Source organism: Lepus europaeus, chromosome 12 (genome assembly GCF_033115175.1).
Source record: "Lepus europaeus isolate LE1 chromosome 12, mLepTim1.pri, whole genome shotgun sequence".
In the NCBI taxonomy this organism is placed as follows: Eukaryota; Metazoa; Chordata; class Mammalia; order Lagomorpha; family Leporidae; genus Lepus; species Lepus europaeus.
Genome location: NC_084838.1, coordinates 19,319,128 through 19,334,653, shown reverse-complemented (window position 1 = coordinate 19,334,653; position 15,526 = coordinate 19,319,128). Strand labels below are relative to the sequence as shown.

Below are 15,526 nucleotides of genomic sequence, written 5' to 3'. Positions count from 1 at the left end.
AAAAAAAAATCTAGGTCCTAGTTTTATAAAAAGGTAACAGAATGATTCAGAGCATAAATCTGCCAAGACTGCTTGGATTCAAATCTCATCTCCATACCTGTTAGCTATATGATTTGGGATGAGGTGCTTAACCATCCAGAGTCTCAGTTTCCTCATCAGTGAAATGGGCTTAAGAATAGTTCCTACTGGATTGGGTTAAATGAGCTAGTATACATAGAGTGGTTAAAACAGTTTAACAAGTAATTATTAAGTGTTACCTGCAGTGTAAAAGGGATATGGGGCGGGGAGAGCAAGGAGAGAGTTGATAGAAATGAGGTATTTCTATAAGAGACGATGCACTTAAGTGGGTACCAGGCTCTGAACTGATACAACTATCCCAGGGCAACTAGAGGGCTGTGGGCTGAAGGTGAAGAGGTGATTTGTGGGATGGGCCCAGGGCCAGTGCAGTGTCTCAGAGGAGTACAGCTGACTCACACGTGGCCACTCTGGCGCTGACAGGAATGCTCTTCTTATTCTCCAAGATGGCAAAGACGCGAATGAAATATTCCACACCAGGCTCCAACTCCCGGATGGTGGTAGATGTCTGGTCACCGGGCACACGGAATTGCATTTCCAGGCCATCTGCTTGGGTGGGTGTGTACACAACGAGGTACTCTGTGACCCGCATCTCATTGTCCCAGGCCAGGTTGACAGTCTCTTCTGTCACTTCTGTGACGATGAGGTCTTTAGGAGGGGACACTGGCAAGAATAAGAAAGGACATCTGGGGTCAGTGACATACCATGTGAAATCCCAATAGGTTTGTTTCCCTTGCCCTGTCTTTTCCACTCTTGGCAACAGAGTTCTGAAATTCTCCCCTGGACATCCAGTTTCTGATTGTCTCTAGATTCCAGAACCCCTCAGGGGCACCCTGCTGTGCCCATCTTTAGAGGCTCTTTTGGCCATAATTTGTCCATGCCCTTCAGGCTGAAGTTCCAGGTCAACAGCATACTCCCCAGTGATCTTTGCTGCAGTCCCTCCTACTTCTCCTCTTGCTGGGTCTCAGTTTCGATTCAGGCCATTGACATGGCAAAGTGCAATCTGGGTCTGACTCCCTGTCCTGGACGTGTGTCATACATCTGTGGCCCTGGAAGTGTATTTTCAGTTCATTTGGTTTAACATTGGTTTCCTAGATGTGAATGATGCAAAGGGACTTGCCCAAGTTTGCATGCCTCATCAAGTTTGGAGCTCACGTTAAACACAGAGGCATCCTTTTATTCCTGGCTACCAATGTCAGCTCTCCTCCAGATAACGTCAGATAACATGGAAGGCTCTCAGTAAATACGAACAATATAATTCTTTGTTGTGCTTTCATTCAGCCAGTGTTTCCTGAATACTTACTATATACCATGTTCTGTGCTAAGTGCTGGGAATGGTGTTCACATTCGTTGAAGCAAGATGGTAATGAGATGATTTAAGAGACAGGTCTACCTCGTAGGTGATCAGCATTTAGACATTAGCTAAGTGTGCATTTAAAACAGTTTCTCTTATGTAATCTCACCATCAATTCAATTCAGTTGAGTGTTTGCTTCCACAAAGAACAATGTCATTTACTATCAGTTCAGTGTTGGTAGTGAGTAAGAAGTGAGGTTGGTATTTAGTCAAAGAGAGGTTGTTACTTCACCTGCTATCTTTGGGCACTTGGATAGTAAACTCAGGATAGATGACATAGGCAGATGCAAACATCAGCTCTGTGATGCATTAGCTGTGTGTCATTGAGACATTTACATAACCTTTCTGAGCCTCTGATCCCCTCGCCAGGAAGCCCTATAACAAGTGAATGACTAAGTCTTCCTCAAAGAGTTAGTGTATATGTGTGTGTGTATATTGAATCTAGCATATTAATGTATTAGAAGTCTGTGTGGGTTATAGATATAACCATAGCTCTCCACCACATGCCAGGTGTACACCCACAGTGGTCGTCATCACACTCATTGTGCTGGGTACTCACCCTCTGAGCAGTCTTCCCCGCTGTGGCCCTCATTGCAGATGCACCTGCCCGCCACACACTGCCCCCAGTTGCTGCAGTCATTGGGGCAGGAGCGCTGCCCACAGTCCAGGCCTGTGAAGCCCTCATGGCAGATGCACTGGCCGTCCTCGCAGCGGCCCTGGCCGTGACAGTCATCGGGACACCTTCGTTCCTTGCAGTCTTTGCCCACGAAGCCTTCATGGCACACACACTGCCCGTTCACACAGCGCCCTTGGCCATGGCAGTCATTCAGACAGGAGAGCTCTGCACAGTCGGGGCCAGTGAAGCCGTCCTCACACACACACTGCCCTTCGACACAGCGGCCCCTGTTGCTGCAGTCCCTGGGGCATCGGCGATCCCGGCAGTCTTCTCCAGTGTAGTCATCATCACAGACACACATGCCATTCACGCAGCGGCCATGCTGGTGACAATCATTGGGGCAGCTCATTTCACTGCAGTCATAGCCCTTGAAGCCCTGTTCACATATGCATTTGCCTTGCACACAGCGGCCCCGGCTGTGACAGTCACTGGGGCACCGCTGCTGGCCACAGTCCTCCCCAGTGTAGCCCTCATCACACACGCACTGTCCGTTGACGCAGCGGCCACGGCTGCTACAGCTGTTGGGACATTTGAGTTCTCCACAGTCTGCTCCCTTGAATCCATCATCACACTCACACTGCCCATTGATGCAGCGGCCGCGGTTGTGACAATCGGCAGGACATCTCTTCTCGCTGCAGTCTGCACCTGCAAAGCCGTCATCACATATGCACTGCCCCTCCTCGCAGCGGCCCTGGCCGTGGCAGTCATTTGGGCAGGTGAGTTTGCCGCAGTCTTCGCCTGTGAAGCCTTCTTCACAGTAGCAGGTGCCGTTGACACAGCGGCCCCGGTCGAAGCAGTCATTGGGGCAGATGAGCTCACTACAGTCTTCCCCAGTAAAGCCCTCATCGCACACACACTCATTCTCCACGCACCGCCCTCGGTTGTAGCAGTTATTGAGGCACAGGGGCTCATTGCAGTCTTCGCCAGCAAAGCCATCCTGGCACACACACCGGCCATCCACGCATGTGCCGTGCTCCTTGCTGCAGGGCACTGGGCAGATCTCCTGGCTGCAGTCAGCCCCGGTGTAGCCTTCGAAACAGATGCAGACCCCGTTCACACACCTCCCCTGGTCATTGCAGTCACTGGGACAAGCCAGCTGGCTGCAGTCCTCACCAGTGAAGCCCTCATCACAGACACACTGTCCGTCGATGCATTGGCCTTGAAGGTGACAGTTGCCTGGACATTCAGGCTCAGAACAGTTGGGTCCTTTCCAGCCAGGTTCACAAACACAGCCACATCCTTCAGTGCTGAAATTGCCCCTGCCGCTGCAGAAGGGTCTGGTGTCCAGGCGGCCTGCCATGGAGAGAACAAAGGCTCTTAGGTGAATTCAAGCAGCAGAAGTTCTTGGTGCCTACCCACAAAACTCAGACTCAAATTTAGCCAGAGAATAGCTGCACCCTCAGGTTCCTTTGGCTTGAAAACTTGTTCATTTAATGCATGAAATCAGATGGATTCACATCCAATACCAGGTAGCAGTTCTTGACCTGTACTCCCTGAAACTATTCTTGCATGCAAAGGTTGTGTGTGTGTGTGTGTGTGTGTATGCATTTATCTCCATGGTTTTCATCCTATTTCCTCCCTCCCTCCCTCCCTCCCTTCCTTCCTTCCTTCCTTCCATCCTTTTTTTGATAGGCAGAGTGGACAGAGAGAGACAGAGAGGAAGGTCTTCCTTTATCATTGGTTCACCCTCTAGTGGCCGCTGTGGCCGGTGCGCTGCGGCCGGCGCACCGCGATGACCGCGCTGATCCAAAGCCCGGAGCCAAGTGCCTCTCCTGGTCTCCCATGCAGGTGCAGGGCCCAAGGACTTGGGCCATCCTCCACTGCACTCCCGGGCCACAGCAGAGAGCTGGACTGGAAGAGGGGCAGCCGGGACAGAATCCAGCGCCCCAACTGGGACGAGAACCTGGTGTGCCAGTGCCACAGGTGGATTAGCCTATTGAGCTGCGGCACTGGCCCCCATTTTCAGAGTCCCATGACCCACTGTATTGTGGCATGTACTGTGGTCAGCTATTTTTCTGCCTTTCTGGTGCCCAGTCAAGGCCAGACATTTAAGAGATGCTGAAAAAATACTTGTTCAATGGAACTTCATTCTCACTATTTGCCTCAATAGCTGTGGCACATTTGGGAAGGGATTTAGACTCTTTGGAGCTCAGTTTCCTCATAGGTCAAATGGGACCAAGAGCCTACTTCCCTGGGGTATATAAATGAAGACAATGAGAGCTAATTCTTGTATTTATTCATTTGGATTTCCTCTTTCTTTTCCAAATCTTTTTCTTTGTGTGTGTGTATGTATGTGTGTGTGTGTGTGTGTGTGTGGGGAGAGGGGATTGATTCAAGTTGGTGTATGGATTACGCAACTAATCTTTCTAATTTTCTGTAACCGAAATGATGTCCCTGTGCAGTGGCTTTCTAACTGGGTTAGGGCATCTTTCGATTTGGTTCTTCTGCAGAAACCCCATGCACCTCTGTCTTTTCAATCTCCTGCAGGCTGAGGTGCTGGGTCGATTTGAAGAATGCAGGGTTGGAGCTGATCTGATTCCAGCCCTTTGAATTCTAAATATTGTCTTGGCCCAACGTATAAAGCCATAGGTCTAACCTTCATGGAGACCAAGGGGAAGAATACAACTCGCTGTTATCTGCACCTAGATACACTTGTGTTAATACATTTATCTCCTGTCAGCAGGAGAGAAGGGAATTTTTAAAAAGTTATTGAGAATCTAAACCTATGTCCAATAAGGTGGCCACTGGCAACATTTGGCTCTTAAGTAATGAATTATGGCTTGTCTAAATTGAGATGAACTGTAAGTGTAAGATATATAGCAGTTCTCAAAGACTTACCATAAATGAATAGAATGTGAAATATTTCTTAATAATTTTTATATTGATTCTATGCTGAAAATTAATTTTTTTTCACATTGAATAAAATATGTGGTTAAGACAACTTTTACCTGTTTCTGTTTTAAGAATTGTGACAACTGGACACTTACGATTATATGTGTGGTTAATACTTGTGTTAGCACTGCCTACAGTGATTTTAGCCCACTGTTTAGCACTGATCGCATTGGGTACTTTGACCTGCATTTTTCCATGGAGTTGACAGAAGTAAAATATAAACTAATTTTTCCATAAAGAAAACTTTAAAAAAAAGTCTAAGAAACCTACAACATGTCCTATTAGACTTATTCCACTTACGGCTGGTAGATCTATTGAAATAATTATTAAAATATTTCCCGATATATTCTTTCCGAGTGGCAGAAATAGAGATGTTCATCTATGATTTGAAGTTGTCAGAATACCTGCAGTTCTATTGACTTTAGGGAATATAGATGAAGACATGACTGAAAACCAGCAAAATTCCTTAAAAATGGGATGTCTGTGGGGATATAGTAGCAGTGGGAAAGAATGGGTTTTGGAAACCCATAGGCATGATAAAAGGTTCTGTTTCTTATTATTCTCTGTGGCATCTTATGCCCATAGGTTATCTTCTTTGCTAGATCTGCAGGTAGGGGTGTTGAGGTGAGGCTAAGTGAAAGGTTGTTTATGGCATCATTTTAATCATCACCAAGCCATTAAATTGGAATTTTGTTTTAATACCAATAGACTCAGCACCATCCCATGCAACACCAAATATGTTTAAGAACCACGGAATGTGGAATACTGTGATTAAGAGCTAACTTGGCTACTCACTGCAGGACCTTGAACAACCCATCCTCAGTTTTCCTGTTTATACAACGTGGTGATGGAGTGTCATCAGGATCTTTCCAAGAGTGCTCTTTAGGGCATGAATTTCATGATATATTCAAAGAGCTTTTGAGAGCGAATGAGTATATTTCATGGAGAAATAAATTTCAGACACTTAAAGTGAAATGGAGTTTTTTCAAAGCAGGACTTCTCAAAGGCTTAAACGTCTCTCTGAGAAATGTTTTCTACCATGACTTCTCCAAAAGCAGGGGAGAGAGATAGCTACATCATTCATATTTACTTAATCATAAAACTTAAAATTTCTTTGTAATCAACACCTGGTAAACTTAGTTTCCCAGAAGCCCACTTTGGAAACATCTGATGTATCCTGTTATGCCCATTCTTTCTCCCCATTTTGCAGTGATGGGATCAGACCAGTCCCCAGTTTGTACCTTCAGCAGCCTGGGGACAGCAGCCTGCTCCCATGGTGCACTGTTCCCGCAGGGAAGATACCACACTCTCTAGCTCCTCCAGCCTGCTCAGGAGCTCCTTGATGTCAGGAGCTGCGGCACAGCCACAGGCCCTGCGGGGGATGTTGATGCGATGTGTGAAGACAATTTGGTTTTCCCCATCCACTGTGTGTTCCTGGAAGCTCTCACTGGGCTCAGGTGGTGGAGCCAGGTCTTTCTCCCCACTGGCTGATTCCAGATCCACTGAACACTGGGACCCCACGGGCAGCTTGATGTTGTAGACGTGGTTAAAAACCACTGGCTGATTCTCCTCTGGCAGGGTGACGTTCACCCCACTCTGTCGCTTGTGCCGGATGACTCTCTTGAGTACACCACCTTCAGTAGGGAGGGCAAGAAAAGCCAGAAAGATGCCTGGCAACAGCCAAGTCATGGCCCCCATGGTGGAGGTGGGTGAGTTGGGTATTTCTGGAGTTCTAAGGTCCTCGGGTGTATCGCTTGAGCAGAATTGCAGATTTAGAAGTACAGAACAGAATCCAAATCAGTCACCTCAGTTCTTCTTAAAAATGATCTTCTAGAAGTAAACGAAAGAAAACAATAAACTTATTAGTATTTGCTGCTGATAAAACCCATTGAATCTCTAAAATTACAGTGAATGTGGTTTTATGTCTCCTGTGTTTGAGGCTCTCCTGATATCCCTTCATTATATACTAATATAAAATGAATTCTAAAAAGAAATTTGCTATCTTGAAGAAGTGATTTCAATCACTCTTTAACTTCCAGGGAGGCAGAGGGTATGGAGGAAATAGTCTAATGTTGGAACAAAACAGAATGGGCATGTCTCTTGGCTCTAGCCCTGGGCCCTTGGGTAAATTTTATAACTTTTCATTGCTTTTTCTGTACTGTGAAAATCATAACTAATGGCAGGGCTAAAAGAGTAATGTCAGTGAGAACACTGAACAGAAATCATTCTTGCATTCATTGATTCATTCAATATTTACTAGATAAGCCTCCTGAATGAGTCATTAAAATGACATGAAGGCTATAATAACTTCGGCCTCTCATTGACCCTTTAAAGCAATTCTAACGCCATCTGCCGATTCTCTTCTGTCATAGGAGGCAGAGGTTAAAGTGAAGGACTCCAGAAGGCAAACTGAGCTTTAATCCCACCTGGGCATCTCACTAGCTATGTGGCTGTCAGCGTAGGATTCTTTCTACACCTCAGATCCCTTCTTTGATTTAGTTTCAAAGCCCTCAGAAGTCCAGTGTTTAGAAGAGTCTGACAGAATGTTCCTAAAATAGTTGTCTACACTGAGAGCCATGGCAAGAGATAGCTTAGAAAAATTGTGCATGAGCCACTAAAGTCTTCTCCAATCAATAAGAACTTCCAGATTTTGTATTGTGTTTCCCACAATAATCCCAGTTCTGTAGATGGCAGAAATAAAGATCAAATGTCTTCCCATAGAAGACTTAGCAACAGAAGAAGAAAATGGGATCATCCATTCAATACTTGGAGAATAAAGCAATAAAGAGTGTAAAGGATTAATATTGTGGTATAGAATATAGGATGTGAAAAAAAGAAATAAATTGTCAAAAAAGTGATAGGGCCTGGCTTATTGGAAAGGATGGAATTTAAGCTGAGCCTTAAATAGCAAGAAAGTCCAGATGGACAGAGTTATGAAAGAGAATATACTACTGTGAAGCAGTTTTCATGTTGCTAAAGTCATCTTACTAATCTGTCTCAGGGTTAGTAACTTGTGGGGGCAAACAGGTAGCAGAAGAAACCAGAGATGTCTAAGATGGTTGATAAATTATGACATAAAGAGGGTAAGCAGGGCTAAACTTGGGGTAATTATTAATATTGACTAAAATAATGCCTTAGATTCATGCAAGGATAGTCTCTACATGCTAGTCACTTATTGTCCTCTTTAATTAGGAAATACACCTGAATGTAGTTCAAGAAAATGGTTGAAAAACTATTTGTTCTTTAATTATCATTTCTGAGACTGACATTTCCCTACACCTATGTTATTCTTGCACATTCTATCAGCTACCTGTATTTATATATATTAGCCATGGCATTTACGGCTCTTATCCGGTAAGTTTGCTAACATTTTTCCCCAGTAACATCATATCTCAGTGACAGAACACATCTATATGGTCCCTTGTGATCATAGGAAGTCTTTTGCAAAACCTGGGTGGTGGCAGAAAGAATTGAGCTGAGAAGCATCTCTATTAGACTTAGCAGGGGTCCAGAGGTCTAGAAAGCAAGAGCTGTACATTTTATCCAGAACCCCATCTCATCCCAATTGCTTTCATATTCATGTTGATATCTTACCAACTACCCATGTAGTATCTACTTAGGGCATTTCTTCTTTGTGTAGACCATAAGAGTAAAATAAAACAAAACCAAAATAAAATGCTCTCTTCTGAGCATGCTTTCTTATTCAAATTAGTTTTCTAAATAACAGTTTGTGGCTTTGTGATGTAGGTAAAGCCACTGAATGAAGAGGAAAGCTTGACATGTTCATTCTCTCAAACCAATTTGGCCCATCTGTTTATTGGACAAATATTTATTGAATGCATACTCTATTGGAATGATAGCTTTAACTCCCTTACTCCCTTTGCCTTCATAAAGTCCATCTTTCCTGCCCTCTTCTCATCAATTCAATTCTTAGCTTTTTTTTTTTTTTTTTTTTTTTTTTTTTTTTTTTTTTTTAGGCAGGGCCATGGGCCAAGCAGCTGGAAATGCTTTTGGACTGTTACCCAACACTTTCCTGTGTGTTGCTAAATGACTTACATTTCCATCTAAAAAGGCGTTGGAGTTGCTGGTTGAGACTTCAAGGCAATGAGTTTAGGGTAGGATTGACCAGAGTGTGGGTTGGGTGAGGAATTTTCACTGTGTGTTTAAGAGATGTATGCTGGTGCAGCCAAATGTTGCCCTGTTTGGGGAAGGATATGCTATTCTTGAATATTGTGTATTTTCCATTGACTCATGGTGGTCTGAGGGTCAGTGCATGTTTTTGATCTTTGATAAAACCCACAGTATTGTCAGAGTTGTGGAAAATGCTTAGGCTATGGAATTAGATGCATCTGGGTTCAAATGCCACTCACTAGCCCTCTGACTTTGGCAAGCTGCTTATCTACTCTAAACCATGACCTCATTTATAAACTAGGAGTCAAAAACCATTCCAGAGAGAATTGAGGATTAGAGATCTGAAAATAAAGCACACAGCCTGCTGTCAGGCCCATAGTAAGTACTCATTAAACAGTAGTTGCTGCTCTGTCACATCCCCAGGGACAAAACCTAGTGAGATACAATGCCAACAGCCTCCTTTTGCTTCCACTTGAGCTTGACAGCCTACTTGAGTCCAGTCCTAAATTCAGCAGCAGTTTGGCACTAAATCGAAGAGGAGGTACAGAAATCCCCGATGGTGAAGAGATAAGCTGTGTGAAGATCAGTTTATTAGAACTGCAAATATTTCCATCAGAAAGGAAAAAAGACAGAAAGTAATGACCTTTAAGAATGTAAAATAATTTCAGGCAGACAAGTGGCTGATTTGTGTCTCCTTTGAGGATAGATCTAGGGAAAATTAATTGAAATTGCAGTTTGAGATACTCAGGTTGTGCATAAAGAATCAAGTTCTGATAGTAGGGCTTTTAGAATATCAGGATGAGCAATTTATTCCACTGAGACCCTTAAAATAGTACAGGCAGATTTTATGTTTACAGGAAGTGATCAGTAATGAAAGGTCTGGAAAATACCTTGTAGGAGGAAGAGATATGGACCTGTGCTTTTCCTGTAGTTGAGAAAACCAAGGTTGAGGTGGGAAATGTTACTATGTAATAACTCTGGGCAAGCAGCTTCTGTTTTTGTGGCCCCAAAGGACAGAATAAGTGCCAATTATGTGTGTCTGTGTTGGAAGATCACTTACAAAAAGGCAAATTTCAGCTCAAAAGGAAAGCTATTTTTTCTAGTTGGAATTGTGACCCAATAGAAAAAGCTTCTTTGAGAATGCAGCAAGCTCCATAGCACCAGAACAGAAATGCCAGCAGAGTGGTGTTGAAGAGCACAAAATCTGTTGGCTTTGAATCACTGATCAGCCACTTCCTGCTTCATGGACAAGGTATTAGCCACTAATATAAGCCAGCGTCCTGTCATCATTAAAGGTGTTGAATATCCTCACTGGCGTCACTGTGAAAAGTGCATGAAATAATGTATATGAAAGGAATATCAGTCTTTGGCGGCAGCCACACTTCAATCAAGGGGAAATTTTGTGGTGAAAAATATGGACTTCAATTAATATTTTATTCTAGAATTTTCTTTCCCTCAACCCTTGAAACCCTTACCTTGTCACATGCAGTTCTATTTTTAAGTGAGGATAAGGGATTTTCAGGGAAGGGGAAACTTCTCTCTCAGTGTCTCCAGACAGATAGGTCCCAGGAGACAGATACATGAGTATACAGATACTCCTCAGGTTATGATGGGGCTATGTCCCAAGAAATCTAGCCTAAATTAAAAATATTATAAGCCAAAGATACATTTAGCATACCCACCTACTGAACCCTCTGACTCAGCCGTAGTCAGCAGAGTTTCAATTATTTACCCTCCTGGCTGTGTGGCTGCTGGGAGCTTCAGCTCCATGTCTCTGCCAAACGTCAGGAGCAAGTATGAGGCTGCAAGTCAGTAGCCCAGAAAAAGACCACAATTCAGAATCCAAAGGCTGGTTTCTACTAGGTGTTTGTACCTTGGTAGAGCAGAAAAACAGATGAACCTTTGTTGTGCTAAGGACAGTTTGCATGTGTGTCTTTCTGAGATGAAAGGACCTATGGGTCCCTGGTGGTAAAGGGTATCAGGAATGGGCAAAGCTTTCACAATGTCTCGATCAGAGATTGTTGGGTCACATGCCCAAAGGACTATGTCCGACCTGGGTATATCTCACTGCTCTGCAGCCTGCCTCAGCATATGCCTGATGCAGAAGAGGCCAAGTGTGGATCAGACTTCACTTTCTGTCCTTACCAAAGCAACTTTCAGAGCCAAATGAATACCTGTGAATTGTGGAATTCTTTTTTGTGAGATTTTCTAGGTATCTCCATCCCTGCTAGTGTCTCAAAAAATAATTAAGTGAAAAAATTTTCATTTTTTATTGTTTGGATGTTAAATGCCCCCCCCCCCAAAGACCTAAGTTTTAAATATTTGGACCCCTGAGTAGCACTATTGGGAAATAGCGGAACCGGTAGGAAGGGTGGCCTGGTGAGAGGTCCGTGGGTCACTGGGGTGTACCCTTGAAGAGGGCCTGAGTTGCTTCCTCTTTCTTGTTCTTAGCTTGGGATGTAACTACATTCTCTGACACACTTCTCCCACCTGTGGCTTTTACTAGAGGCCAAAAGCCATGGGCTACTCAATCTTGGACTTGAATTTCCAAAACTGTGAGCTAAATTAAACATTTTTCTTTATTAAGTTAGTTGACTGAGACATTCATCGTTCCAGTGCAAAGCTGACTTATAAAACTACTGTAAAGATTTTTGCGTGAGACAGATTTAAGGTTGCAAATTTTGTAACTACTAGCCACATATGGTTATTAAAACTGAAATTAATTTGGGGCAGACATTTAGCCTAGTATGTAAGATACTGGTTAAGATACCTGTATCCCATATTGGAATGTGTGGGTTTGATACTCTCCTCTGGCTCCTGACTCCAGCTTCCTGCTAGTGCAGATTCTGGGAGGCAGCTTAATGATGGCTTAAGTTATTAAGTTTCTGCCACCCATGTGGAAGAACTGGATTGAGTTTCTAACTCAGCTTTGGCTTAACCCAACCCCAGCCACTGCGGGCATTTGAGGCATGGAAGAGCAGATGGGAGTACATTCTGTCTCTCTCTGGTTCTCAAAGAAATGGAACTCTAAATTAATTTGAATTAAATGTAATTAAAATTCTCACCCTTCAGTTGTACTACAGGATTTGTCACCACAGGTGACTATGGTAGCCAGAGGTACAGATGATGGACATTTTCATCTTGCAGGAGGGCAAGTTCTGTTGAGCATTGCTTGATTTTTATTAAGCCCATGACACAGATGAGGAAACAGACTCAAAGAGGTCAAAGAGAATCTAAAATAAAGTTCTGATGTTGTTGTATTCTGTCTACTGAAAATGAGTACCTCAGACACAGGTGCTATGGGATGAGTGAGAAAATATGGCATCTTTTCATTAACTAACTTAAATGTAAGCAAGCACATATGTACTCTGCAGTTTTCATATGTTATATATTTGACCATATTTAGGTACAAGTGAAGAATGGTCTCAAAGAGTATTTGCTCCTCAAATCTGAAGGGGTAGTAACTGAGATAACTTCACTGGACAAACTGGGAACCCAAATCCTATTGGATTTTTGGCTTATAGCTTTACATTTTAAGATGCCTCTTTCTCTTGACTTGTTGTCCAAATTTCCATATTTTTTCCTCCAGTAAGGCTATTTGGTAGCTAACGTTTGGGAAGCAGCATGAATAAATTACATTATTTTTAGACACCTCACTACAAGACAAAGACTATGGCTGTACGAAGGAATCAACAGTCTGACTTTTCCCTTGGTCACAGACGGAGAACAAACCATTTGAGTTTTAGATGAAGATGAAATATCCAATTGGCTAGTCAGATTTCAGAGTTAGTTACTCATGACTTCATTTTTAATAGCTTATAGAATATATTTACCTCGTCGACTTGGTCAGGATAGGAAATATCCTAGTTTGGGGGACAAGGAGGGTTCTTACATTTGGAAATCCAGATGAATTTGTTTCCACATATGTTGGCAACACATGAGGCAGCTTACACCAAACTTTTCTTCTCACTTACAGGCAAGAGAATTTTATTGTGTGTAGTCAGTCAACCATGGAGCTGCTTACATGGGCGTTCTTAAATGTTCTAGAAATTCCTCATCCTTTGTCCTTCCCAACATCCATAAATTCCTTCTTGGAATGTGTCAGGAAGAGAGAAAGGAGCCAGGAAACAGCCTTAAGTGTGGATTTTTTCCGAGGACATCTGATCCCCACAGTTGAGTGATCCAACACAACCTGTGTCATAAAAGAATTGAGAAACCTCTAACCGCCAAACCAAAGACTTACTCCAAGCCTGAGGTGTCTGAATTCTAGGCCTGAGTAGTAGTTAGGCATTTAGGTAGCACATGGCTTAACCAATTCCCAGTTAGGATGGTAGTGGAGCCAGCAATCTTCCCAGAGGCCTGTGGGTTTATTCATTTTTAAGATGATTTATTCTTATATTCAATAGAGATGAGCTGAATGAGTGTAAGAAGAGGCCACAGGATACCCCAGGGGCAGTGGGGGAAGTTTAGAGACCAATGATGGACAGAGCTTGCTCTCAGTGAATCCACAATCCAGTAAAGGAGGCAGATGCATCAGCATGCTTTTTGGGAAGAGTGAAAAATAATAACATTGACAAATTCCCCAGAAGAGCATATGAGATGTTTGAGAATATATGCTCTAGACTCAGTCAAATACTGTTAGATGCTGGCTCTGCCACTTGCTATTAATTTAAACCATATGGAATCTCCATTTTTTTTTTCCCAAGGAAAAAAATGGTTGAGTAGTAGCATCTCCATATGCTTTCTAGTAGCTGTGACCTTGCATGTGTAACATTATCCCTCTAGGCCTCAATTCTCTCATGTGTAAAATGGTAACACTAATATGAGCCCAACACAGTACTTCAAACCTTGAGTGAGAAAACTGATATTAATGGGGCCAGCATTGTGGTGTAGTGGGTTAAGCACCAGCCTGCAGCACCGGCATCCCATATGGGCCCCGGTTTGAGTCGTGGCTTCTCCACTTCCAATCCAGCTTCCTGCTAATGTGCCTGGCACATTAGCAGCAGAGGATGGCCCAAGTGCTTGGGCCCCTCCACCCATGTGGGAGACCTGGAAGAAGCTCCTGGCTTCAGCCTGACACAGCCCTGGCTGTTGTGAATCAGCGGATAGAAGATCTCTCTTTCTCTGTTTCTTCTTTCTCTGTTTCTCTCCCTCTCTCTATAACTCTGCCTTTCATATAAATAAAATAAATCTTTAAAAAAAACTGAGGTTAAAGCAGATATGCAAGACACACAGTAGCTAACACTTGCAAGCAGAGAGACCTTAGAAACTGGTGTCTATGATTACTCATGATTTTTTCAATGGAGAGAAGGCAGAAGGCTCATGTCTGAAGGATGAGAGATTCATTAAAGAATTTCAGAAGTCCCCTCATGCCTGTTGTTCCTTTTTCCATGGAAGTGTGTGATTCTTGGTGTTTCAGTTTGTCAGTCAACCCTGTAATCCTTCAGAGAGTGGATAAGCTGTGTCTATAGCCCTAGTTTTCTTCCTAGCTTTTCTACTCAAACTCAGTAGCAGAAAAAGCAAGTGAATGAGCCAGGGTGGGGCTCTTTTCTGGGAGGCCAACTCCCTGGCCAAAGTTTCTCAGACGCAGTGCTGCTACTGGAATGGTTGTCCATGCTGTCGAGCCAAGGGTTTCTCCAGAACACATTGCTTGTGGTTTAGTCTTTCAGGACTGTGCTCCTAATGGGAAACATTTGGCCCACCTTCTCAGCTCTTTCCATCGACACAGACACCAGATTATAGACTCAAAGTCATGCTTGAGCAGGGCTTAGATGCAACTGTAGAAGGTCACTGAGTAAAGGGGTAGCAAATCTGGCATTCACACACATAGTTCTGCTAATCAATATCCACACACTTGTGGGGCCCCGCATGCTGAGCTGGGGAGATCAGGGATAGGTTGCTAATAACAACAGAATAAAAGTAACAAAATATTAATTATTATTTATTATTTTTCCAAAGCCTTTGAAAGTCATTTTTAAAACTCCAGTTTTGATTTCTTACAAAATTAGATGAGATTCAAATAGAGATTAAGTTGCGGAGTCTGGATTTGAACTCAAGCCCATCTGAGTAGAAAAATCAGTACTCTGAACTGCCACTTTACACAGACGTTTGTGCTGAAGGGTCAAGGACAGGAGTTGTTTTTCAACTTTCCACGCTTTGTCCATCTCTCTTCCAAACACTTGGCTCAAAGTTGAAGACCATCAATCTTTTGGAATTAGACCCAAAGAGTGCCAGACATCCTGTTGCTGTTGTAGAGAAGAAGCAAAGCAGAAAGACCTCTAAGATGCTGTCATGTCTCAGTTATCACTGAGGAGGGTTCCAGATGTGTTGGAGGCTTCTAGAAAACCCTGTTGCTAATCGAGAGAACAAATCTATCTGTCCTTCAAGACGCAGCTAAA

General features: G+C 43.4%; 1 protein-coding gene across 3 annotated transcripts in view; it reads right to left on the bottom strand.

The window, feature by feature from the left end:
- Window positions 1–15,526, bottom strand: part of TNC (tenascin C) — a 94,569-nt gene that overhangs the window by 58,679 nt on the left and 20,364 nt on the right. For all 3 annotated transcript variants that reach the window (XM_062207693.1, XM_062207695.1, XM_062207696.1), the window contains exons 2-4: window positions 6,239–6,827; window positions 1,989–3,398; window positions 475–738 (exon numbers count right to left, since the gene is read on the bottom strand). In XM_062207693.1, the coding sequence (XP_062063677.1) occupies window positions 475–738; window positions 1,989–3,398; window positions 6,239–6,695 (2,131 nt within the window). In that variant the 5' untranslated portion in view covers window positions 6,696–6,827. The remainder of the gene's footprint in view (window positions 1–474; window positions 739–1,988; window positions 3,399–6,238; window positions 6,828–15,526) is intronic.